Genomic DNA, 27,658 nt, shown 5'->3' with positions numbered 1-27,658 from the left:
TTATAAAGTACGACAATATTTTCGCTAAACTCGGGGAACAGGATTCAAGAGACAGTGGAATAATTATGGATAAATATTAGGGGTTCAGCTCTAACGGTTTGGTTCACGGTGCAGGACCCGTGGTTTGGTCCATCACGGTAGTGTACAACAAAAAAAAGAATGAGTAGGTTTTGAACTGAAATAGCCTAATGATCGTTATTAGACAGTATTTATAACCTTACAATAAAATTGGCAATGCTTTCAAAGCTGCTTTAGAATCAAATGTACCTCTGGGCTCACAATACGTGAAAGCAAAATAGAAAACAAATGGTACAGCAGCAAAGTAAAAAAAAAGAAAAAAAAACTACGCAGTGCAGGCCATGCGCTCGTTAAGTGGTAGTTTCATTTTCGCTGTGACTCACACAGAGGATAAATCAGTCGGAGCAGCGCGTTTGATTGGAGGCTCGTGTTTGAGCAGGTTTTGGGCACGCACGCACACGCACATACACACACGCACACATCGCCCTGTGTGGATGCGCACGCGCACACATACACACGTACGCACACACACGCACACATCGCCCTGTTTGGATGCGCGCACACGCACGGCAGTCAGATCTCGTGCACTCGCGTTTGTGTGACAGCGGGTTGTCCTCGGACAGCAGCACCGCGGTCCATATGGACCAGTGGCCAATGCCCGCGGCCGGTGGGGCCGTCACGTGGGGGCCGGCCGCGGATGTCCACGCACACACTCAGTTCTGTCGCCAGGCTTCCTGGTCTTCCCAAACGGTCTCCCATCCCAGTCCTAACCAGGCACTTCCCTGCTTAGCTTCAAAGTCGGTATGGGAAATAAACATGGCGGCGCCCAGGCGGCGGCCATTGAGATAGCGTTTTCTATAATAGATTCCAGTGAACGTCCATTAGCCAGAAGACTAGTAGGGATAGAGTCTTGCCAGGATGCCTCCTCGTTTGTCCCTTCCTTGTTTCCTATAGCGCCTCTTGTGGCGCCTCCTCTTTGCTGCAGCTGTGGGAGGCTCTTGGTGCCTCTTGGTGCCTCTTCAGTGTTTCAGAAGAAGAAATGTTTAGGTCTCTAGCTCTTTAGCTCTTTAGCTCTTTAGCTAGCTCATAAGCTAGTCTTTAACTAATAAGCTAGCTGTTTTTTACTTTTAAAAAGCTGCTTTTTTGAGGATCGTCATGGACTCTGCAGTAAAAAACAAAACACCAAACCCCACCAAAACACGGCAGAGACGTACAAAAGCATCCAGTAAAACAATGTGGAACACAGAAACCACAAAGGCAGTTCACAGAGAAAGGCAAAAAACACAGCTGCACACAGATAGAGGGAGGCTGCTGCTTAAGTTTAAAATAAAGGGTAAAAACTAATAGTATATATTTTACACATTCACACATTTCACATAACTGCAAACATGTATTTATTTCATACTGTGTTTACCAGATGTTTTTCTTAAACCCAGACTGAACCATACACTAAAGTACATGGTTCATAGCGTGGCTTAAAATTTGAAAAAGACAAAGTAAAGAGATGACTGAGGGAAACATAATTACCATATTGAAGTGGCTAAACAAAGTAATATCCAAAATTATTTTATTGTGGATTTGTGGTGAAAGCTCAAGAGCCGCCAGAGTAGGCCCTCCCACTACGATCAAGAGACTGGTAATCCATGGAAAGGGGGATGCTTCAAATTTGTTCTGCTCGCAGAGAGAGACTAAGGTTTATTTCAAAATTTGAAGGGGGTAAAAAGCCTTAATCAGAAATGTAAGCATATAGTGTTAGCTTAAGTGTTTCCAACCCAATTCAATCTGGTAATCAAAAATGTCAGACTTACTATGTTCCTTTTAAATAATGCTTCGACTTCAGTCAAAAGCCTCAGATTATTTGAAAAATCGAAAAATATAAATTGTCTTGTTTTTCTCACTCGTGCATCTGGCTTGATGTATGAAGGCATCTGCCGTGCTAAGGTCCATTAAAGCGGCAGATATGGGATACATCAATAACAGCGTCAGGGATCTCAGTTCCTGTAGTGACAAGCGATGCACCTAACACCCCCTCAACCGTGGCTGCTGAGATACGCACCAGGGCACTTTCTGTCTTGTTTTGCTGCTATTTTTAACACATTGTTTAAAAAGGCAATCAGTTATATGTGGAGAGGTTGGGGGTGGGGGGGATTTGAAAGATTGCATCAGCTGTAGTGCTATTGTTTAGGGACAAAAAGAGATTTATTTAGAGCCAATGTTTTTCTTTTACTGTTGTATGGGTAGTATTTCTCAGTAATAACAAAAGGCCAACATTGCAACCACAAGATCTTAGAACATATGTTTTGGAAATGCAGCCAGACGGTCCACATCAGTTACAAAATTGGAATAATGATAAGAGCTACTTGTGCATTGAGAGGAACTTAGGAGTCTCAATGATCCTTCAACCCAAATGACCCAATGATTGTAGTTTGCTGATTTACTATATTTACTGCAACTAAATGTTTGAAGGAACTATTCATTTAACTCACCAACAGAAAATCCATCTATAAATGTGACCTGATCTCCATTTATGTTGTTTCGCCAAGACAATAATCAAATTGGACTCATGAAGCGTATAGAAATTGAAATCAAATCGCTCAGGATGGAACAAGAGAAAGCCCAGTGGAAACAAAATATCAGCAGAAGTAAAAATGTAAGTTGTGTTATTATTTCATTTTATGGAGAAACAAAAGGAATGAGAATTGTGTGAAATAGTATTTCCATTTCACACCTTATGCTCCCGCTACTGAACATGTTGGAACAAAGCATGACACTACTGTGAACATTTCAGAAGGGAATGATTAACTGCCCTGGCCTTTACTCTTTTTTTTTTACTCGCTTTTTCTAGGCTAAAAATGTTCTTTACTTTCCTCCCTGTGTGAAATGACCTGTTGTTATATAGGTATGGTGCTATTATCCTCCACCTGAATGTGCTGTAGAGAGCCTTCGCCAAATATCACAGAAAAGCACATAATAGAGTAGCTCTTTACCTGCATAGACTGGGAAGAGGTAAGTGACAGGTTTTATTAATGGCTTCAAACTTCTGTACTTTTGTACAAGCTGTGCTAGCTGTCCTTGCTGTTAAAAGTATAATTTTAAACCTGGATCGGTGGATTGAATTAGTACACTCTCTCTCCATGAGAACTAGAAATATGTGCATAAATTCCCAGATTACTTGATATATTTATATAAGAAATTGAGGTGTGTGAAAGGCATAAAGCGTTATGCAAAATGAATAATCTAGTGTGCACCTTAATATTTCATATCAGGTGAAGGTTAAAGGATATTACTTTCACTGCACTGGGCCTGGGCAATCAGATCACTTTATTATGCCTTTAAAACATTTTATTGACTCAAATATTAGTCCTATATTTTATGTTGTTGGCCGCTGTAGAGGAGAGAGAATTGATGGCGCAATGACACAGTGTAATGAGGAAACATATGATGCACAAATGACTGGACTTGGAGCGGCTACAGGGCACAGCATACGTTTATGTAATGTGTGCTGAATGCAAAGCCAGGGTGCCAAATGTAGCTGTTTGCATACCATCAGATTGTCCTATTACACTGAAGATTCAAGGCACTTATGACTACACAATCACTATAGACTGGTGCCGCTCCATAATAACGAAATGCAAAATACTGGAGTTTTCATTCACATAAAAGCATTCGGACGCCAGTTTGTTAGATGCGTTTACCAATAGAGACTACTGTAGTTGTTCCAAGGTTCTTTTCTCTGCTTTTTTTATGTTGGGTTCACGCTAATGTTTGGCGGTGCTCCATGTTTTCTTGCTATTGTAAGGTTCAATTTATAGCAATCAATATCCTCAATGTAATAGACTGAGTAACAGAACAAATATCAATACATTTCATAACTCGATGTTGGCACTCATTTGCCTTTTGTTACCGTGCTGTGACATCATCTTACAATAAGCAGGATGCAAAACTGTTTACACAAAACAAACTTGCACTATAGTTATAGAATATCTGGACAAATACACATGTATATACAAAACAATGAAATGCAAAAAAAAAGTACAAAACAAAGTAATAATTGAGAACAAAATAACCACATTTAAAGACACAAGACACATAAATAATAATATTAAAATAACGAGGATCTAAATAAACCAAACAATATTAAATGTCAGCTTCATAAGTGCCTTGTCTTTTAAAAATAGCAAAATGACCAAAGTTGTGACCTTATTTATGGTTAATACAATGTAATTACCGTAGTGACCACATGAAACAATAACATCTGGCATAAACATCAGTGTCTTTTCCATCATCAGATATGAGCAAAGATGAAAAAGAAAGAGATAAAAAAAAAAAGAGCTTAGGAAAACCAAAGCATCCACAGACCACAAACAAACTAATGAATCATTTTGGCTGTTATTGTTCTTAGTGGGGCTTTAGCAATTTAAATCTGACACCACTATCATTTAACATCTATAATAAATCCTTACTGGTTTCCCCGAGCCTTTCTAAACTCTCTCATTAATTCTCAGCATGCTACTTACACAGAGACTCCTTACGGGTAATTCATAAACTTGTGTCAGTACATCTTAATACTGCTTACTGCCGACAAATTGTATATTTTACATGAATAATGACATTACAGATTAAACGGCTGCTACGGGTTGCTCGCTCGCGCCGTGTGTGGCCAGCATCCCACATTAGCCGCTTACTTTGGATAAATTCATCTCAGCAGTAGCCAGTGATTTCATACAGTAGAAGCCCACTACAGATTAAAGCCAAACACCCAGGCGCTCCTAAAAATCAATTTTGCACTCTTAAGAAATGAGTAATCAGCTTTGAGTCTCCTCTCTGATCTTTTTTTTTTTTTTTTTTTTTCACGTTGACTTTTTCTTCTTTCTTTTTTTTTTTTTTTTGGGTGGGATGACAGCGCTTCAATGCCCGGTCCAAGTAGGATTAATGGGTGCTTTTGGTGCCTGAGGGTCCATTCCCATCCCAGGGCAATAATTCTAATCTAATTACCACCGAAAGGGGAGCGTCATTGATCAGAAAGTCCTTATCAAGTGAATAAAGATATTGATCTAGACAGGGATATTTCTTCCTCACGCTGTTCTGTTGTCGCGGGGGGGTGTGATTTAAGCTTCCGCGTCCATTTTCTCCCTCCGTTCGAGTTGACTTTGCGGTAGAGGGCAGGACAGAACAAGAGAGGAGTTTGAGGCGCTTTTTTTTCTGTTCTCTTTTTCCTCTCTTTTGCTGTAGGACTCGAGACGCTGCGTGGTTGGTCGAATCAATGGCGGTGTTCATTTTCAGGCCTCATTGAGCTGTGAAAAGTCATAATAAAACAGATGGCTTCCCATTTCCAGTGGTGTCACGGCGGCAGAGGGTTGTGCTGGATCACCGCTGCTGTTCTTGGGCTTCGCCGCGCTCTCTGTCTGTCTGTACATCCAATAAAACACCACTGTCTCATACTATCGCACTCTCTCACCGGCTGTTATCAATGACATGAACTTGGCTGAGGATATGTTCTCACGTGGTTGACCCTCTTAGAGTTTTAAAGACCTTCACTACATAAAGCGTCTATAAAGGACATTTACAATAACATCAGCTGATGGGTTAGAAAAGCCTACCGTATTTTCCCGACTATAATAAGTCACACTATCCAAAAAATGCATAATGAAGAAAGAAAAAACAAATACTATAAATCGCTCTGGAGTATAAGTTGCACCAGCCTTGGCAACTACCTGGGCATGCTACAACCTGCACCGTTTACAAGCCTCTCCTGGCTGCATGTTGTCCAAGCTCTCATTTGCGAACTCGTTCCTCTAGCTGTGGGTATCTGCCTCTTTAGCTAGCTTTTTTTTTTTTTCATTGCTGTAAGAGCAACCTCTGCTTTTTGCCAGTCCCTCACAAGTTTCTTGCGCACTTCAACTTTCTTTCTGCTGCTCAATTACCGTTTTGTTTTATCTTTAGTGGTGCAGGAGTAGCAGATACTGGCACACAAGCCTAGAGCACCCTCTAGCGGCTGTCAGTGTGAAAATAAGAAACTATACATTTTTTATATATAAGTCGCACCTGAGTATAAGTCGCACCCCCAGCCAAACTATGAAAAAAGTGTGACTTATTGTCCAGAAAATACAGTAATCATTTGATCCCCAATCTGAAGAGCACTTAAAGGAACCATTTACACTTTTGACAATAGACTCAAGCAGCAATCACAAGGACAATTAACTTAGCCTCAAAGATTTACAGCAACATAATTAGTTATAAAACTGAACTAAGAACTGTTTTTTTAGTAGTGGAACAAATTATGTCCTGTTTTAGTATATTGTAAACTTATATCTGGAAAAAAAGCGGCAAAGAAAAAAGAAACACTATGCATCTTTAAAGCATTTGTATCAATTTCATGAACTTACCGGTGAGCTTTGTAGCATTTCTATGAAAGTGATCCTGAAAAATGACTCTGCAAGTTGTGAAATGTGCTTATAGACCCGTTCCTGTGAAGAATTGGGATGCTTCAGATATAGGAAAGTTAGGAATTAGTTGAACCACAACTAACATTTTAATTTAGTGGCTTCTTCTGTCATTGTCTGTAATAAAAAACAATCAAACCATAGGGCCTTTATGTTTGCCATCAAGCCGCAATGTTACTAATTAATTAACTTCACTTCTTGATTATACAATGTTTCCTTATGAGACATTTCTTTGCAAAAGAAATGTGCAGTTGCCGTTAGTGTGCATGGAATGTGATGTTAAAGCTCAAAATTTGGTTCTTTTTTCGGATAAAAGTTATTTGATCCCTCCCTGTTTGGCATTGCATTTCGTTATTTCTTTCAGCGCTCATAAAATGTTAAGTTTTTGTTTTTGTGTGTGCTTTTTTTGCCCTCAAGGATCCTTTTCTGGACAGACTGGGATGCCACGTTTCCCCGCATCGAGGCTGCGTCCATGAGCGGGGGTGGCAGGCACATCGTGTTTAAGGACATGGAAATCGGAGCTTGGCCTAATGGACTCACCCTGGACCATCTGGAGAAGAGGATAGTGTGGACAGACGCACGGTACACCACTCGGATTTTATTTCATAGCAGATACAATGTGGCTTTTAACACCTTTTGTACATATTAGAGCTAAAATATAAACGCTCCTTGGCCTGTTTATAACATCGACTGCCAACTGAATCTTGATTGATTTTCTTTTTATATAATCCTAACTGTTTAACTGTAAATGTTTGACCTCTTAACCATGTGCAGTCCAGCCAGATCTAAAAGGCCAGTGTAAGGCCTCAAAACTCATCCAAACAGATCTCTTTCTTTGCGTTGTTGCCACATCTTCATCAGTTCTTTCCTTTTATTTTTTTCTTTGTTTTTTGTTGCATTTTTGTCACTTTTCTGTTACTTCTCTATTACTCTTTTGTGGCCTTTTTCTTGTGTTTTTGATGATTGTAACTTTCCTGTTGCATTTTTGTCACACATTTTTCTCACTTTTTAGTCACTTTTCTGTTACTCTCTTGTGGCTTTCCTGTTGCAATTTCCTCACACATTTTTGTCACTTTTTCATGGCTTTTTTGTTGCTCTTTTGTTGCTGTAATGACTCTTTGTTCAAGAAAATGTGCTTGGTTCAGGTGGGAGTTAAGAGGGTAAAGAAAAATCACTACAGTATTAGATGCTGTATTTCATGTTCATTACTAGTACACAAATACTGTCCTATACAATACTGGCTTGATTGTTGTGCAACATTTAACCTGAATATCTATCCTACACACTAATATATTTTGTAGGACTGCCTTTAGCTTTGATTACAGCACACATTCCCTGTGGCATTGCTTCGATAAGCTTCTGCAAAGTCAAAGATCTGGTACTGATGATGGTTGAGTGCAACCACTTAGCAAAGCCTTCTGCAGCACATCCCAAAGGTTCTCACATGTTCAGATCTGAACTTGTTTGTGGCCAATCCATGTGTAAAAACTATGTCTCTCACGCTCCCTGAATCACTCTTTGTGAGCCCGACGAATCCTAGCATAGTCGTCTTGGAATATACCAATGCCGTCAGTGAAGAAGGAATCCATTGATGGAATAACCTGTTCATTCAGGATGCTCAGCTGATCTCATTCTTTGGGTACACTGTTGCTGAACCTAGGCCTGACCAGCTGCAGCAACACCAGATCAGAACAGTTGGTTAAATCCAAGGGGTCACTTATTTTTTTGGTCAGGCAGTGTATCTCTGTCCACTAAATAATGAAGGCCATGTAATATTTAGAGACCGCTCTACAATGGCCATTTTTGGTTGATAGCCGGTCATGAACATTTTAACATTGCCCGTGGTCCTTTTACAGCACCTTAAAATTCTGTCAAATAGTGCACTGTCTTAAAAAATGCATCCACTTGGTTTAAAATGATCCTTCTCCACAGGTCCGACGCTATTTTCTCCGCTCTCTACGACGGCGCTGGGGTCATCGAGATCTTGAGGGGACACGAGTACCTCTCCCACCCGTTTGCAGTGTCCCTTTTTGGGGGTAATGTCTACTGGACTGACTGGAGGACCAACACGTTGGCCAGAGCGAACAAGTGGACAGGACAAAATGTCACCGTCATCCAGAAGACGAGTGCGCAGCCGTTCGACCTGCAAATCTTTCACCCGAGCAGACAGCCACAAGGTGATTTTATTACAAAGATAAAGAAATAGGCGTTATAAAACTGTTTTGAAGAGGAAGGCTATCTATTGGGCCTTCTCAAGCTTGGTTTTTGACTTACAGTTGAATAGATTTTGCTTTGTTTTAGTCTTGACTTGATCCTAGTATAAAGCAGCTGTTGATTTGTTTTTTTGTGAACTGGTTTAGTCCTTGCTTAGTCTGAGTTCAGAATTTGATATAAGCTTGGTTTTGCCGTGGCTTGGTTCTAGTTTAGTTCTAATCTAGACAGTGATTCAAGTGGATGTAGGGACGGGTTTAATTCAGGATTTTTGACATAGGGCCTCATTTCCTAGTTATCCAGAGTGCAGTTGATTTCTGGAGATTTTTTTTTTTTTTTTTTTTAATTCATGCAGTCCTTATTTTTGAAGAGTTTAGTGGTGCTAGGCTAGCGCTAGGCTAATGCATGTTTATGGTAAATAGTAGCCTGCATTAAAAACAGTCTGACCCAAGCACAGTGCACCTGAGGTAAATCACTTATAACACCAGACTACCAATATAAATGTATGTGTTTACTGAATATTTTTTGAAATATAACCATTTTGCATTTAAAATAACTTCTGTTTGAGTAGCATCAGCTTCCTGGTTGTATGCTACGCAGCAGCGAAGTGATCTGCTAGGTTACCGGATCTTCAGTAGTTTGCGGCCGGCATTACTACATGTGGAATTCACAAATCAGATATGGCAACGTTTGGAGGACTACCCGATGATTTTGAAGAGGTTTTCAATGCAGGCTACTAGTTACCATAGACATGCACTAGCCTAGCACTAGCCTAGCACCACTAAACTCTGAGGCCCTATGTCAAAAATCCTGAATTATCCCTTTAAGGCGTTCTTCAAAATCACAGCAAAGCAAAATCTTATACAAAACAGATATCCGAAGCACATCCAGTAGTTGCAGAAGATACATTTTCATTTAACACCAACACAATTTGACTGAATGAGATTTCTTCAGAGCAATGTCCTATATAGATCGTAGTTTTGTTTAATATGTGCCTTGTTTTATTCTTTGCTTAGACATAAGTTATGAGAGAAATGATTGTTAACTGGTTAAGAATCTATTCTCCATTTCAACCATCCTACTACTGCTTTGGAGAATTAAGGACGCTACTTTGAAAGCCTCATGTATTTAAACACAATAATAATACACAAAAATACCCATTCTAATTGCCAGCTTTGACGTCTGCCTTCATTTAGCCCGTCAATCATTTTGACACATTATATGTGTGAGGAAGCAGCCATGCAGAGAATTAGCTTGTGCGAGTTAATGGCACCGCCAGATTGTGTGTTATGAAGCACATGTGTTATTATTCATAGCCTCCAAACTATTGTATTGAAATAAAAAGGAACAAAGCTGCCGCGGAATGACAAGGATTACTGTGAGTCACCCTTTTATCAAGTTAAGCTGGATAAGAGCATTTTGGTTACACAGATATCCGCCACTTTTGATCCAAAGATGTATTCATTTATTTTAACTTGCACAGGGTGATTGGCCAGATTGTTTATTATTTTCTAATATCCAAAGTTATTGTTGACTTTGTTGATATTTGCTTGAATAGTCCATAATTTACTAAGAAAGGCAATTTTCTCTGTGTGTAAAACATTAGAGATCTTGTAGGGCTGGGTGATTTTTGAGGGGAAAAAAATCATGATCATTTCCCCCATGCTGATCGATCTCGATTTTCGTTTTAATGATAAACAACAAAAACAGCGGCCTTTCCTGGACTAGCATGTAAATAGATGCTTGACTGAAAACTGCGGCTAACTCTGTTAAGCCGCAAAAAAGTGAGAATGTTTGAAGAATGTCAGAAGCAGACAACAAGCCTCACAAGACCACGACTTCACAGAGTTTTACTAACAACTTAATATGGAAGAAATACTTGGAAAAAGTGCATTCATAAATATTAAACAAGGCTCAAACTGACAATTCACGGTAAAAAGTCCAGCTAATCCACTCTTCTTTCGGCTGCAGCCTCAAAAATATCCACACGGTCCGCTTCAAAGCTAAAATACCGCAGGTTTGTAGCTGATTTTACTCTTAAATTCACCAGATCCTCTCCTCTTGTTGCTGTCATGTATGCCTTCCTGTTTGTGATTCCCTGGGCTTGACCTGACAGGTGCTGCAGCATTGCGGCGGCCAGAATTTTTTTTTCCAGAATGCAACAGGACTGGCCAATGGTCCTGTCGATTAAAACACACCACGCAATTATTGAGATCGACCTAAAATCGCGATTAGAGTTAAATTTGATTAATTGCCTAAGCCCGAAGATCTTGAGTCAAAGTCGCCAACTCCATCCAGTTAGGGTAACACTTTGGAAAATGAACTGGTCATTTCTAGGCATTTATAGCTCTATTCCTAGTGTTTTCAAGCATAACAGTTTATGTTGCAAACTATTTATAAAACCGTAATTATCTGATTATGCTACTAAATGGTGAATACTTCCTGTCAAACCGACAAGTGGAAGACCTGTCATATTCTCACCAAATGTGCCAAGCTGCTAAGAGGAGCATCGGGTCTGTTTATATCGAGGTTTTTGTTGTCCTTATTCCTAATTAAGCCACAAGCCAAATCTACCAAATGAAATGACTCCATGCTCTGGGCAACCGCTGACGCCACCTCACCAACAGCCCGAGTCTTTTTCGGTTCTGCCAAGTTGCAAATTCATCCCGCTAAGCTCCCATGGCGTGTAAGCCCCCTTCTTATAAAAAGGACATTATTATCATGCTAATCGGTTTTACATCTATTTAGTGATTCCAGCGCTCCTTCACTGTCAAGTTAATTTGCTTGTTTCCTTCCTGTAGCCACTGTTCACAATAGATAAATGCGATGCAGACGGGCTGATTTTCCCCCAAAGAAGACAGAGAGCGTGCCTAATCCCATTTCAGAGAGCTCTGCAGGAGGCAGTTGGCTATTATCCACTCCAGCCACAACAGAGCTCTATATAGGGGCTTCCAGTATACGCTGGCCTTTGCACATCTGTATTTGAGGCACAGCAGTGGCAATTCTTTCCCTGCAAAATAAAATCCATCAAGTACTACATCTACTAATATTACTCAACAGGATTAACTCTATGGAAATCAAAGAAGTATATCATGATTGAGTGCCATTTAAACTGGCTGACCAAAAAAAGTCACCACATACAAAAAAAACACATGATCTATTATTATTATTTATTTATTTATTTTTAATACAATGTTGCATCAATTTTTCACTGAGTTCTTGTACTGATGATGGGAGAGTAAGACCACCGGGCAAAGCCCTCTCCAGCACTTTCGAAGATGCTCAATGGGGTTAAGATCTGGACTCTGCACAGCCATTTGAAATTGATGACAAGAAAGACGAATTCTGTCATTGTTGTGTGAAATATGCCTGTGAGACCAGGGAAGAATAAGTCCCTGATCGGTAACACTTTGCAATACGGCCCGGTAAGTGTATGTAGTTACTGTAGTACATCCTAGACATCTACAGTGGTACATCTATTGTACCTATCATGGTTCTTCACAGTTAGTTACAGTGGTACTTATTGTGTATTTAATGTGGTAAATATTAGTGGTAAAAGTACCCAAGAGGTACTGGTAAGTATTACGTAAGATACAGGAATAACTCCAGTATTTGCAGTGTTACTTATGTTGGTATTATTCGTAATTACAAGGTAGTACTAAAATAAATGTTACTTTAGTCATAACAGCATTAATTAATCACCTGATATAGTTATGAGTGTGTATGAATATATCAGCACATAAAGAAAACAACATTCTAGCAAGTCTTTTTATTATTATGAAAATACCAAATAACACTACAATTAATGTGGCCATAACAATTATAACTTTAATACAAATATTACAAGTTTATACAGATTTCAAGACAGGTTTCTCAAACAGTAAAAAAAGCAAATGACACTGCTGGATTTATGTGTAACAGGACCCACATTTACAACAAGTAATGACGATTTAGAGCCATCATCTGCCCAAGGACAGAGCCCTGTACCATGGATGTACCACCGTAACTACCTGTGAAGTACCATTTTAGGTACAATGATAGGTACCATAACTGTGCCTCTGTAGTTGTCTAGGATGTACTACAGTAACTACATAAACTTACTGGGCTGTATTGTAAGTGTTACCAGTTAAGGTAATCCATGTGGTATTGTTTATTTTAAATCAGGCATTTATTTCTATTGATAACACAACGGAATTGCAGAAAATAACACTCAAAATTAACACAGAAAATAGATTTTCCTGGGCTGAACAACAAGGAATCAAGTATATTAGACTAAGCTTCTGCTCAATACAAGTTCCCCCAAGAAAGCAATACTGAAATGCTTGCTGTGATTCAGTTGCACAAATAAACCACGGTTAAACACATTAGTAAAAAGTCAAAACCATCACAAAGGTTTGCTATTATCTCTAAACTACGATATAGTACCTCGTTATCTCCCGCCTCATCCGTGCAAGGAATAAGACGAATATATGCTTTGAGGGAGGGGAGACGTGAGCAGAGTCGCACAGCAGCTCTCAGGAGGCTCTCAGCAGGTGCCTCTCCACGGCTCCGCAGGCCGCGCAAACATCTGTAAATACATTATGTGTCATTACAGAGACCAGTCTGTGTTCATCACAAGAATCATGTTACAAGCATTTGCACATTAGCAGCAGATTGGTGCAGTCCCAAGGTTACCCCGTCATGTGGCCCACCTGAGAGGTACAGGAATAATAGTTACTGGAGAGAGAAGCACGCCATTAAATTCAATATTCAATCAGGTTAGCTCCGTGGTTGTAATTAGAATAGAAATAGAGCTGTCGGCAAAACCAAAACAATGGCAGTGGTTATCAAAAACGCCAGGTCTGTTCTGAATCAGTCGAGACTAATACTAAACAAGGTCAAATATATAACGGAACCAGGAAGATGTAACATGTTTGTGTAAGCTCTCAGACATACAGGAGGTGAAGGGGTTGCATGAAGGCTCCGTCTGCAAAGAGAAGAACAGTTGAGCCGGGGAATCTCCGAGGATGAGAGGCAAAATGTCTTCAATTCAATACAACCCACTTGAAAGCAGCATTCTGAACAAGGACTAAGCCAAAGAAAGACCACAATAGAAATAAAATTAAACCAAACAAAAGCAAGAACTGCAGAGGAGGCCGCCTTCATACCGACAGTTTCACTCGTAAAGCATTCAGACTTTTCTCGCATGCTTTGGATACCATATTCTATTTACTCTTATAACAAAATACAGATTCAACAACTATTACGCAAATACCGTTTTGGGGGAAACAATGCCAAACATCCCCATTGTCCGAATTCAGTGGCTCAGAATCACATTTAAAACACAGCTTGATAAAAGAAACAATACAAATTCGCACATGACTCGGCAATCGCGCTTCACAAATCACATTGGATGAATTGGATCGAAAATATCAAAAGAATAAACGATTAGACGTACTATAGCGCCGTGTAAGCAGCATCTTTTTTTTCCGAACCAATCTTTGCTAATTACTACTTCCTGTGTGCTGTATGACACACGCGATGAAATAATAGCATCTGAATTTGGTGCTTGTGAATGGAAGCATCTGTGTCGTTTTCACCGTGTCAGTTATATTATACTTATCTCGCAAGTGCTCTTTTATTTTTAAGCGGAGAGACCCATTTGCGTCTATTCATCAGCGGCAGCCTGGCCTTGACTTCATTTTCCTTTAGTGGAGGTGTGCTATTCGCTCCCGTCGCCGCTGCCTGTCATCCCTCCGGAGAGCGAGAGAGAGAGAGTGATCTGGCATTAAGCGCCTCTGCATCCACTCAGACGCTGTTAGCACACTGACTCAGCTGGGATGCTATTGCCAAGGCTTATAGACACGGTCACATTCGGAATAAGACGTGTTTACGATGCGCCGCCGCTCTTTCCTCCTGTCCCCGCTCTGTAAGCCAAGGAAATGAACTTTGAATGGAGGCGAGCGCGGAGGAGGGGTGGGGTGGGGTTGGTGGGAATCATCGCAAATTCATGTCGGGATTGGGGCGTTTGATACCGGAGATGGGATCGGGCCGTGACGGGCAGTAATTGAGCTGTGGTGACAGACAGAGGTGGAATAATTCAGAATGATACTACATAGTCCGTTGAGGGGAAAAAAAGTGACTTCTTCAAATGCACGCTGCTTATGAGGGCTTTGTTTGGTCATGCCTGGAAAAGGCTATTTGCTTTCCGGGGGCTTTCTCGTTGGAAGGTGCAGAGGGTGTAGTTTTGAAATACACTGACATAACATGAGATTTGACTCTGAATATAAATAGCTTATTTGCCGAAGAGCACTTACGGAGCATCTACATTGAGCTTTGCAAGCAGATTGTGTATATTGTAAAGTCCTTATTGTAAATATTTTTGTTTTGATACACTTGCTGCGTTTCTCAATAGGACATCACTGTAGTACTGTGCAGTTGTGCAATATCCACATCATCTTTTTTATTGTTTATACTGTCTTTTCTTTGTTATGTCCCTTGTATGGGAGCGGACTATTTTGCTATTTTGCTAACAGAAAATTCCAAAATTTTAATTCATTTCCACATAAGATTGCAATACTGTGCGGCTGCATTTACCACACTATTTGTATTGCTTCTGTGCAGTCTGCTCTAAATTCTCTTCTTCTTTTTCCCTCTCTCAGCCTCTAATCCGTGTGCGGAGAATGATGGACGTGGACCCTGCTCACATCTGTGTCTCATCAATTACAACCGCAGCGCGTCCTGCTCTTGTCCGCACCTTATGAAGCTCTCACCCAACAAACAGTCCTGCTTCGGTGAGTGGCACACATCGCTCATCCTGACGCACGCTACTATAATACCAGCCTAAATTGGTATGGTGTTTGAAATGAAAAATCTAATATTCTGATATTTTGTAACACTTGTTAGACCCAACCTTTTATACAGAATTCAGCATAATGTCAGTAATAATTGGAAATCATTTTGTTACTGCTACTATTACTTTTACAAAACGGCTTGTGGGCACCGTTCCCAGGCTGTAAGAGGCCTCCTCAGTGAAGTCTGTTTTCCCCATCAACCTACAACATGCACAATTAGCTTTTAGGGATGGGACGATAAACAATAATATCGTTAATCTCAATAAAAAATGTGGCAATTAATCGATCGCCACATTTTTTGATTATTATTGAAGATAATCCATCAGACAACCAGTGCCGGTAACTTTACCGGGAGTGGGTGCGTCTCCATGGAGATGTGACTAAAGGCAGCAGTATTTAAGATTTCAATAGGTTGGTTCCTCATCCAAATCCATTCTTTGATTACCCAAGAAATAGCATTTTCTGTGTCAAGTCGCTCATTAGCTGCATGTTTTGTACAGTACAGTCCAAAATGTTACACAGTGTGTCTTTAAATACTTACGTTATGTCTCACTCAATGTGACATTTACAGCAGACAATGAAGAAGAATGTTTAATAATTTCCCAATCTCCATCTTGTCTGCAGTTTCAGTGATTTTTTAAATCATATGCAAATATCGTGATGATATCGTTAATCGCAATTATTTTGGCCAAGATAATCGTGACCCCAAATTTCATTATCGTCCCATCCCTACTAGCAATAGGCAGTCATAACCAAACCTCAAGATCAGGAAATGGGTCCCTGCAGGAGACAAAATATCCCACTGGGGACAATAACCCCATACCTTACCTTATGTGAGTAACGTTTGCGAGTTTTTAAGTGTAGTTTGACTTCGTGTTTAACATACTTAAATCCTGCATTCCTTCCACGTTTGCATAAAACTCCTCAGAGCCTGAAGATTTGTTACAAAAATAGCACTTGCCCTTTCGTTCGTCTGTGTGCACATCATATTACTGCATTTGATTGACATGTGCATTTGCATGAGGCTGAAATGTTAACTGCAGCTTCGGACAAAAAGGTCAACGACTTTTCTCCTCTTCTTTTTCCCTGTGTCTCCATCAGCTCTGAAACGGTTTCTTCTTTACGTGCGGCGCTCAGAGATCCGTGGAGTGGACATAGACAACCCGTACATGAACGTAATGACCGCGCTCACGGTGCCAGACATTGATGATGTGGCTGTTGTGGACTATGACGCCCTGGAGGAGAGAATATACTGGGCGGACATCAAAACGCAAACTATCAAACGGGCTTTTATTAACGGGACACAACTAGAGACCATCATTTCTGCAGGTAGGAGAGTCCATCTGTGCCTAGCAATGTGCCAGTTATGAGCTGCTGTAATTTTAGTCGGATAACATTCATAAACTCGATAATTAGCTCTCCCACGTTGAATCACAAACACTTTGCCAATACTTTTTAGCTTCCATTTGGCTTCCACCCTTCATGTTTACTGTGTTTTTACACATACACTAATTATTTCAATTAATTGCACATTACATATATTGCTTTACATGTTTTGGCATCTATGCTTAAATTTTGACCTGTCTTATATTATAGCTGGTCATAACATGAAACCAATACAAACCCACAGGCAAGGTGGGGATGGGTAGAGTGGGACTCAAAGCCTATAGGCCACACAGCTGCTGGGATTGGTTTCAGTCACTCAATACCTCTTTATCCAAACTTAGTGCAGATTTTAATAGTTAATATTTGTTTTTTGTTTTTGTTTTTTTGGCTGTTGTCTTTAATCTTGTAACCCTCACCTGAACCAAGCACCAGTTTGTCATTACCCAAGTATAAAAGCTTCTTGAAAAAAATATTCAAAATAGTGACAAGAAACAAGACGAAAAGAAGGATGAAAGCACAACAGAAAAACATGAAATAAGAGACAAAAAAGTGCCAAAAAAAGTGATGGAAAAAGTGTCAAAAATGCAACAAGAAAGCCACAAAAGAGCAACAAAAACACACAGAAACTCGACCAAAAAGACACAAAAAAGAACTGGCAAAAGTGGCAAAAATGTGATGAAAATTAAAGTCAAAACAGCGACGAACACGGCAACAACGCAAGAAAAAATATCAGTTTAGATCAGTTTTGTTGGTCTTAGCTTTCAAATGAGACGTTTTGCCTCTCTCCAGTCAAGAAACGTTGGGGGTTAAGAGATTAATAGATAAAACGGTATAGCATGAATCAAGGTAGTAAAAATAATAATGCATTAGTTTGATATAGTGCTTTTCCACACACTCAAAGTCTCCTTTTAAATTTGTGCACATTCATTCACACCACAGCCACAGCTGCCCTGGGGCAGACTGACAGCGCCACCAACCACTCACACACCACATTCACCCCGGCCGTCTGATGTTTCTCTGTGATCTCCCATCCAACTACCAACCAGGCCCTACCCTGTTTAGCTTCCACACACGATTGGTGAAGATGTATAGGAACACGCAGACACACACACATAAATGCTCTAATTGCTGTAGTTGTAAAAAGTCCTCTTTGGTATTAATATTCATACACTATATGTCTTGGCTATTGTGTCAAATAATAATGAATAGGCCCCAAAACTTAGAATGACACTGTGGTTAGAGGATTTGCAAGATACTCAACTTGCTTTGTTATGGAGTGCAATTGTAAGTGTGAATGAACAGATGCAAGTTAGCCTCCCCAAAAAAACTTTTTCCTACCACTTTATTGTTAGTGAAACTGGCAACAAAAAGAAAAGTCAAAACCTTTCAACTATCTTATGTGTGTTTCCACTTTCGCTTTGTTTCCCTCTCTTTGACAACATTTTTCTCCTTGGCAGACATAGTGAACTGCCGCGGCCTGGCTTTAGACTGGCTTTCCAGGAACCTATACTGGCTCAGCTCAGAGAATGACGAGTCGCAAATCAATGTGGCTCGCTTTGATGGATCCCTGAAGACCTCCATCATCCACGGCATTGATAAGCCAAGGTGCCTTGTCGTGCACCCGGCCAAGGGGTAAGTAGATTAGAGCCCTCTCCTCCCGAGCACACTGTAACTGTAGCATAGCACAAACACACAGGGGACCACAGCTTTATCTAATAAGCACTTGTGTTGCGGAAAACAGCCCCTTAAAGCATGTATTGTCCACATATTAACTGCAACAAATGGATTTTAAAGATTTAGATTATTAACAATGATAGGGCGAGTCCATTGAGAATAGTCAGTGCCTTTCTCGGTGCAGCGTTCTGAATGAAATCCACAATAATCCTTAGTGTTCTAATTTGAAGGGGGATAAAAATGCTCTCTGGATTTGCATCAAAAGTGGGTGACTTTGGTGAGGAAATTGTATTATTACACATACGAGGGCAAACTACAAAACATTTTTATTTTTTGTTAAGTTGAAATGACTGTTATTCTTTTTATTTGGGTCATATCTCTTCATGTTAGGTTGAAGGTGGGTATTAAGGCTACACCAGTTGAGAACCACTGCCTTATATTAACAGACTTATAGTATGGTAATTTAAAGATATGCACCTGGCCATTGCCTTTCCAGTGGTGCTGTCTTGTCTTGCTGGTTCATTAACTATTAACCTCACGCTTATCCCCACAGGAAAATCTATTGGACAGATGGTAACACTATTAACATGGCCAACATGGATGGGAGCAACAGCAAGGTCCTCCACCAGAACCAGAGGGAGCCCGTGGGTCAGTATCACTGCTTTCTGCTGTTAATAGAGACCACCCAAGTAATACTGCGGACTGCTTTTTGAATTGGCTTACTAAACTTTTCACTGCAACAACCACTCTAAAACGTTGCCTTCTTCGAATTGCCTTATTGGACACAGGTCTTAAACTGCAGTAAGGGTTAAAACTGCAGTATCGTCCTAAATGCATTAGCACAGGTAATCCAGGACTACTGTATTTTCCGGACTTTCACACTTGTTTTCGTAGTTTGGCTGGGGGTGCGACTTGTACTCTGGTGCGACTTATGTGTTTTTTCTTCATTATGCATTATTTGGCTGGCGCGACTTATACTCAGGCATGATTTATTGTCTGGAAAATACGGTAATCAAGTACAAATTAGGATGTAAACCAGACCAAATTCAAGACTAAAGCATGGACAAGACCAAGGAATGAAATGTGTCTAAACTATGATTATAATGGTGGGGGGAGGGGGATCATTTATCAAGACAGGTGCTAAATATTGTGTGCAAGCTGGAAGATAGTGCATAGTTATTTGTCTGTATTACAGTATCAGGGCCCAAATCTGACATGTAAATGAGAGAATGCTGCATGACTAAAAATGTGTACAAATTTCTGCTGTTTATTCACTTTTGCACAAGGACAAACGCTTAGTAAATGACCCCCTTGGAATAAACAAGGCTTTAACTATGATTAATAGCTCTAAATTGAATGAACCAACTAAACCAGGATAAAAGAAAGGCTCAGTAGTGGTCTGCATTTAAATGATACAGGACTTGACCTGGACTTTTCAAATGACTGCGCACCATCTGAAAATACTGCCAAGGGTTCCTGAAGCACTTCAGTAAACAAAAAGACGAATGGTTGCAGAGTCTGAAGCTCCGTTTGAAGACAAACATTGACCCAGCGTGAAAGAGTCCTGCTCCTGTTGGTTTTTCCAAGTCACGAGAGCACTAAATTCAGGGCAGCCCTAGCCATGTGTTCTCAGTGGCTCTGCGCTGGAGCTTGGCAAAGCTTCTGTAAACGACCCATCTAAACAAAAGATTTCTCAAGAGCTGAGAGATTGAACCAGGACACAGGAAGCCCCTATACCAAGGCTATATCAGGACTAAACTGACAATCTGTCAATACTACTCAAAGACTAAGCTGTTATCAAGCCATGGACCAAATTGAGGTCTAAACCAGGACTAAACTGGTTTAAATCCGGACTAAACCATGTCTAAACCACACACTAGCTGAGCGCCTCTGAACTGGCCAATCAAAACAGAGCTGATTCTTCAGTAACTAAGAGGCTGCATCTAAAAATGGCCCGTGCCACATGCAAATGATAAATAAGAAGATTTAAAAGTATAAATCATGCAAAGCTGTTCTAGTGCTTTAGGAAATACGGAGCGGCTAATGTGGATAATAGCTGGCCATAAATAAACATAATATTTGTTGTGTATATACTAAATTATTGCGACTATTATTATTTTAAAAGCACTGTCAAGACTCGAGTAAGCATCTTGATACATTGCTGTAGTTGCCAGAGGTGAGAAAAAATACCATTTATTTGTTTTTGCTTTTCTCACAGCTATATTTAAATAAGTCTTCATAAGTAGCATCTTTAAAGGACGAAATTATCATGCCATGAACCTTCACATAATGGAAAAAGAATGGGTACAAAGAGGGAGAGAGCACTGCACATTGCGGGGATTAAACCAGGTCTTACAAGTCTCATAGATCAAGTCTCATGAAAACATTGTACACAATCTGATAACATTTAGGTAGCGAGAATATTAATGGAGGGTCTATTGCTTATATTAATCATGTCTAAGTGATGAGTTTACAATGCCTAATTCCTCAATAAACCTAAAGCATGAGTAGATCTTTCCCTTGTTCTGTTTTATTGTCTAAAAGTAGTTGATCAAAACCCCCTGAATTAGCAATCTCAATGTGTTGTTGTTTTTTAAACCCAATATCACAACAACAGTCAGCTCATAAGACAAGCAAATGTAACATCCAAGCAGGCATCCCAGGCATCCCATCTAAAGACTCAACTTGGACTACACCGACAAACTTAACTGCGATCCAAGACAGAAGATTTCAATAATCTCTGTCACTTCTGATACTTTGATACTTTGAAATACTGCACACTACACACAACGCTCGCCTGGAAAGGTGTCGAGGAGGAATCGCTTTCTGATCTCCTTGGCCGTAGTGTGGGCTGTGTACGTGCTGACAGTCCTCCACCTCCATCTGCTGCAGGCTACAGTCCACAGAACAAGGAGTCACTATAGTATTTGATCGGCACATCTGAACAACTCAAGGGCTCCGCAGCCTCGCTCAAACCCACTGTCATATTTCCTATCGTCACTAGGTAGATTATGTCACAATGGTGGGATGACAATGGACAAGGACAGTGCGGGGGGAAAAAATAGGGACAGCGCTATACTGTATGATCTTATTGTACTTTCCAATGGCAGATGAAGCATATCTTGCTTTATAAAAATGCATTATAAAATCTGCTACAAATAAACACTAGGATATGGGGAAGATTCAGGACAATTTGAAAGGCCTAATACGAGGCCTGATTATAACAATAAAAGGTGAAGCGCTTACATTTGTAGTTGTCCTTTCTAACACAAAGGTTTTTTTTACAAATGTCTGCTTTGTTATGTTACAGATGGAGAAAAATGTTATTCACTATCAGGAGAAAATTGTATCATCAATCATTTGTATACGGACGTATAACCTAAATGAGTATTTCACAAGCAACTCAAGATATATATTCTAACCTTGCAACACGTTACAGTCATTGCCGCACGCATTTACCACATTTTGCCCGTTGAAATGACAAACAATGTGGTGATCGCGGAGGACATTGACGACCCCATCATAATAATCCCTCACTAATTGAGCCATTGCGGCCTGATTTAGTGAAACCAATCCACAATTTCTCTCTCTGTCAAATTCACACTTGCCCAAGGTCAGACTCCACAAACAGACTCATTGCCTTTATTGTAGTCTCTTCATTCCCTTTCTTCCCGGCCCTCCCGTCAGCGATCCAGATAGCGTATAGCTTTGCATGGCCATAATTCAAAGGCTTCATTTATGATTATGGGTGAGACCTGGGGACAAGAGTAAATTAATGACGCGGTGTGACTGTGAATCTGCCAGGCATAAATCCAGCACATGGCAAGAGACCGTGAGCCGTCCGTAGGTCTCCTTTATAAAAGACACGGCATGTATATGAAAGGAAGTCTTATGGTATTGGAGATGAATCTGGGAGTAACATAACAAATAAATAGTGTAAAAAAAGCTGTATTAATTGATTCATAACATTGAATTTGATGTATTTATGATATGAAATTAAGTCAGATATCAAAGTGTAGTATCCGATCATACATTAATAAACCAGATAGAGAATGTTTTACAACTGAAATTACTACAATTATTATAAAGCTGGTCTGGAGATTTTTAGAGTCAGCCTTGGCATAGGATACATAAAGATAGTCTCTTTTTTGTATCAGACTTCAACATAATAGCATATGGGGTAGGAATATGTCATGTCCTCAACCTGGTTCAGTCCTTGGTTTCGATTTTGCTTATCCCCCAAAACGTTGGCACTTAAAAAGCAAAATATATTCTGTTGTTGTTAAAAGATTGAGCACCACTGATGTAGACAGGCATCTTGTTTGGGGCAATAAATATGTCAAAAATGCATTAAAGCATTCTTGCTGACAGATGCATCCTGATCCCTGAAAGAACTTCTGCTGCTTTTGACTAAAAATAGTGGAAAGAAAATCTATGAAAAATCACATCCTGTCAGCAATGGACTGGACGCCTATTCATTGTTCATGCCGGCTGGAGGTCTGTATAAAAACGTCGCTCCCAAATCGCACTGGAAAATAGACCAGAAAATCCTATGTTGTCAGCGTTTGAATTTACACACACAGTAAACGGCAGTGTTTGGACGAGTCCCTTTGCATTTCATCATGTGGGCGGTTCAAATGGAGATTCAGATTGCTGTTTCTAAAGCTCCGCATGCCAGCTTTAAGCGCAGGGAGGAAGAGTACGTGGTATGTGAGGGACGGATGCTTTTTTATTCTGTTCCATTGCCAAATGCTTCCTCTGATCATTTGCATATGCTTGGATGTTGGGCCTTGGCAGTCTTTAAAAAAAAAAAAAAAAAAAGACACAATCTGAAATAAATAATACATAGTAAAAAAAAAAAAAAATCTGACAAACCAATGAGTAGCATTTCAGGGACTTCTTTTGAAACCTTTTTGGGCATTATTGTGTTTCTTTTTGGTCTAACAACTTCGAACTTGGAATTGCACAAATACACTAAAATAAACACGCCAAAAAAAGTCCATTCCAGAGTTTCAAAGGTTTTCTACATTCGCTCGATGAGTCTAATTTGAGGTCTCTGCACAACAGCACACATATACAGTATTAGGTCATATCTACTTCTTTTGTCTGATGATTGAGTATACTGTGTGAGCGTGCTGATCAAAGTAGGAAGCCAAATTACTGTCCTTCTATGTGTTCAAATATCATCTCGGCTCCAAACTATATAGGGTATACTCAAGTGTCAAATTCCTCATACTCCATCTGTTAGGAACACTATATCCATCAATAATTATGAAAATATAAAACACTAAAGGCACAAGTACAAACATTGGATGTATTTGCTAAAGATACATTTTGTTGCAGATCTAGTCAAGTCCTTTATATGTTGTTTGGGGAAATTATTGAGAACAATATATTTACTCCACAACCTAAATAACCTCCTTCTCTCCTGCATCGACTGGTCATAAAAGTTGTTTTTATTTATCTCCTTGTCTAAACGATCCATTTAGAAGGATCTTCAAACGGTCTTTGCTCATAAAGTGCCGGTGTTAGTGGAGGACACTGTAACTCTTTCTGAACTGTAACTTGTTCAGTGTTTACTGCTGCGTTCACAACTCGCACCAAATCAAACGAAAATTGAGCCGTCCTCCTTCCCTTCCCCCTTCTAATCTCCCCTTTCCTGTTGCTCTGCTCCTCTCAGGTCTGTCCATCGACTTCGCCGCCAACAAACTGTACTGGATCAGCTCGGCCAACGGCACTATCAACAGGTGCAATCTGGACGGAGGCGGCCTGGAAGTGCTGGAGAGCATGAAGAGGGAGTTAGCTCGAGGCAGTGCCCTGGCCGTGATGGGTGAGTGTGGATGGAGAGGGCTGAAGTGCTTTGTCATGAGTGCAACTGATGCTTAATGTGGATCAACCCACTGGTGATTGGACGAGGCGGTGAAGCCCTTGAATTCACTTTATTAATATTGTTCATTGCCTGAATTTGGTGATAGACTGTTGTCTGATTCTGAATGATAAAGACTAAATGGGACTGAATGTATTTTGTTATATTATTATTTGTGGCGTTAGGAAAGTATTATTGGACATGAATCGTAATTGGAGCTCAGACTGCATTCGACATGAAATACATGGCAATGATGAATGTTAGACAGAATATTCCCATGGCGCAAGGACACTGGTGGTGATGGTAGGATGAGGCCCGGGGTGGCCAGTTGACAATGACGAGCAGAGCCGAGGAGAGGCCAGGCGGGCAAGGGGCGGAGAAGGGTTGCAGCACAACTGGGGAAATGGGGCATAAAGGGATATTTCAGGATTTTTTATATTGTTGATTTCTGGAGATTTTTATATATTATTTTTTTAACTCATGTAGTCCTTATATTTGAAGAGTTTAGTCGTGCTAGGCCAGTGCTAGGCTAGCACATGTCTGTGGTAACTAGTAGCTTGCATTAAAAACAGCCTGACCCAAGCAAAAAAGAAGAAGTAGCTTTCTACAAATCAGATATGGCAACGTTTGGAGGACTACCGGATGATTTTCAAGAGGTTTTTAATGCAGGCTACTAGCTACCATAGACATGCACTAGCCTAGCACCACAAAACTCTTCAAATATAAGGAATTAAAATGAAAAACAAACAAAAAAACTCTGAATAACTATGGAAATGAGGCCCTAGCTCAAAAATCCTTTAAGAAGAGGATCCTGGGCGATGAATGGCTGAAGCAGGAATCAGCAGCTGCGGTGATTGGTTGTCATGAAGGAAGAGCGACTTGAGATTGGGATTGTGATTTGGATGATTGGTGAAGAGCTGCCGGTGATGAAGCTGCAGGTAGGTCTTCCAGGTTGAATTTGCGCTTAAGCTTAATTAATAGTTCATAAAATATTCATATTCCAAGTAACCTCAGTATATCGCTAACATTTAAAAAAAAAAAAAGTCTAATTAACATTAACTGAAAACGATGGAGAATAGCTGTGGGGCTACTCCTTTAGCAGACAGATTTCTACTGGCAAACACACAGTGATGTCCAAATGCTTTTGCATTTTAAAATCTCTATATTTTATTATTATGGAATGAGAAATCCCAGGGGGGCAAAGCTCTCGATTTATCGATCGATCTACGTTCCCACCCTCACCTATGGTCATGAGATTTGGGTCATGACCGAAAGGACAAGATCGCGAATACAAGCGGCCGAAATGAGTTTCCTTCGCAGGGTGGCTGGGCGCACCCTCCGAGATCGGGTGAGGAGCTCAGTTACCCGGGAGGAGCTCGGAGTAGAGTCGCTGCTCCTTCACGTCGAAAGGAGCCAGCTGAGGTGGCTCGGGCATCTGTCCGGATGCCTCCTGGTCGCCTCCCGCGGGAGGTGTTCCAGGCATGTCCTAGTGGGACAAGGCCTCGTGGAAGGCCCAGGACACGGTGGTGGGACTATGTCTCCGAGCTGGCCTGGTGTCGCCTCGGGGTCCCCCCAGAACAGCTGGAGGAAGTGTGTGTGGATCGGGAAGTTTGGGCATCTCTGCTGAGACTGCTGCCCCCGCGACCCGGCCCCGGATAAAGCGGAAGAAAATGGATGGATGGATGGATGGAGAAATCCCAGAAACCTTAGCAGTTTGTCGACACAATCTTGGGCTTTATTTTAGCGGTAGTTTCTTCGACTGATTTTGAAAAGTTTTTATGCAATGTAACATTTCAGAGGTCTTACGAATACTTACTCGAGCAATAATCGGCTTTGGAGCATATTATTTGGTGTGCTTCTGGTCCCTGATGGCTGAGTGCTGATGGAGAGTGCCGGAGTGAGTGGCTTGTCACAAGTGCATCTGATTGCCTCCAAAGATTAGCCCGCAAGTGTGCGAGGATTATGCGCTCGACCATTTAAGTGGCCTAGAGAAAGGAGCCGTTTTTAGCCCTTGGAAGAATCGAGTGTTTGGTGTGAGTGAAGTGGTCGCAGGGCATTAGATAATTAAAACACAGGGCAGCAGTGATTGGTGATTGATTTTTGCTGCACGTTTGTAATGAAAAGGGCGGAGGATGTTCATTATGCGTTTGATTTTTTCACTATCACTGCTCAATCTGATGTGTCACGCCATCCGTCAAAGTGTCGGGGCATTTAGGGGCACAGGGACGAGGTTTCAAACTCATTCTATTCAAATAACAATTTTTGAATTTTGCAAATTCCATTCATTCAGAAGAGACATTTCTTGAAAATAAAATGTGGTAACAAAATAATATGATGAATTAATATGATTTTTACTTATTTTTAATTAAAAACTAATAAAGAATACATCTTTCTCTAATGCTGTTCAGCAAGGCACAGTATACTTTTCAGACAACATCATCTTCAACAAATGAATAATTGCTCCCTGCTCCAGTACCAGTTAACACACTCACACACAAAAGTTGCAATTTCATTCTTCAAAACTCTAAGCCAATGAGTTGTTGCCACCTCAGGATAAGCACATGACCAGAAAAGGAAAAAGCTCAGTGCTTCAATTATTTGTCCAACTCTAAAAGAGCAGTCCAGTAGTTAGTAGCAACAACACTAATGCTGAAACTTATGCACAACGTATCTTAACTTAGCTATAGTTTTTACTCTGTTTGTAAAATTCATAAGTGTTACAAACTGAGAAAAGAGGGAAGGACATTCAACATATCATGACTTGAAGGAGAAGATAAACAAGCTGAGGTGACGGTTCTGCTTTTTTCCTCTCTGGAACCCTATTACATGAAATTAAGTATCTTTAAGTATCATTGATGCCATGCTACATAATTGTATAAATTCATGGCGTAGTACAGATTAATGATTGTTGTTTAAAACTATTTGACAACTTCTTTTCTTAGGGACAAGAACTGAAGCTAGACTTGGCTGAAATCACACACTGGCTGAAGCAGAAGAGCAGTGTTAGCATTGTTTCTCATTCTGAACGAGGTTGTGCTCATGCAAACAATGGTGGTGGTGGGGTTTAGTTGTGCATCTGTGCCAAAAATTACCCAGGTCACTCTAACAGTGGCCTTAAAGCAACACAAATTGGATTTATTCATGCTCAAAACAACATGGGAGCTGACCTTTGTATCGGTGGAGGAGTATGTAGATGTTTGATTTTTTTCTCTTCACATTTGTCCATA

The 27,658-nt window shown here is 40.4% G+C and overlaps 1 protein-coding gene across 12 annotated transcripts in view; it reads left to right on the top strand.

The window, feature by feature from the left end:
• lrp1bb (low density lipoprotein receptor-related protein 1Bb) overlaps window positions 1-27,658 on the top strand; it is a 451,054-nt gene that overhangs the window by 276,128 nt on the left and 147,268 nt on the right. For all 12 annotated transcript variants that reach the window (XM_079563322.1, XM_079563321.1, XM_079563329.1 and 9 more), the window contains 7 exons: window positions 6,879-7,043; window positions 8,394-8,638; window positions 15,314-15,445; window positions 16,607-16,834; window positions 18,349-18,523; window positions 19,119-19,213; window positions 24,246-24,395. In XM_079563322.1, the coding sequence (XP_079419448.1) occupies window positions 6,879-7,043; window positions 8,394-8,638; window positions 15,314-15,445; window positions 16,607-16,834; window positions 18,349-18,523; window positions 19,119-19,213; window positions 24,246-24,395 (1,190 nt within the window). The remainder of the gene's footprint in view (window positions 1-6,878; window positions 7,044-8,393; window positions 8,639-15,313; window positions 15,446-16,606; window positions 16,835-18,348; window positions 18,524-19,118; window positions 19,214-24,245; window positions 24,396-27,658) is intronic.

This window comes from Gobius niger (genome assembly GCF_951799975.1).
Source record: "Gobius niger genome assembly, chromosome: 9".
Lineage (NCBI taxonomy): Eukaryota > Metazoa > Chordata > Actinopteri > Gobiiformes > Gobiidae > Gobius > Gobius niger.
The sequence above is the reverse complement of the archived record's forward strand: the minus strand, read 5'-3'. Positions and strand labels throughout refer to the sequence as shown.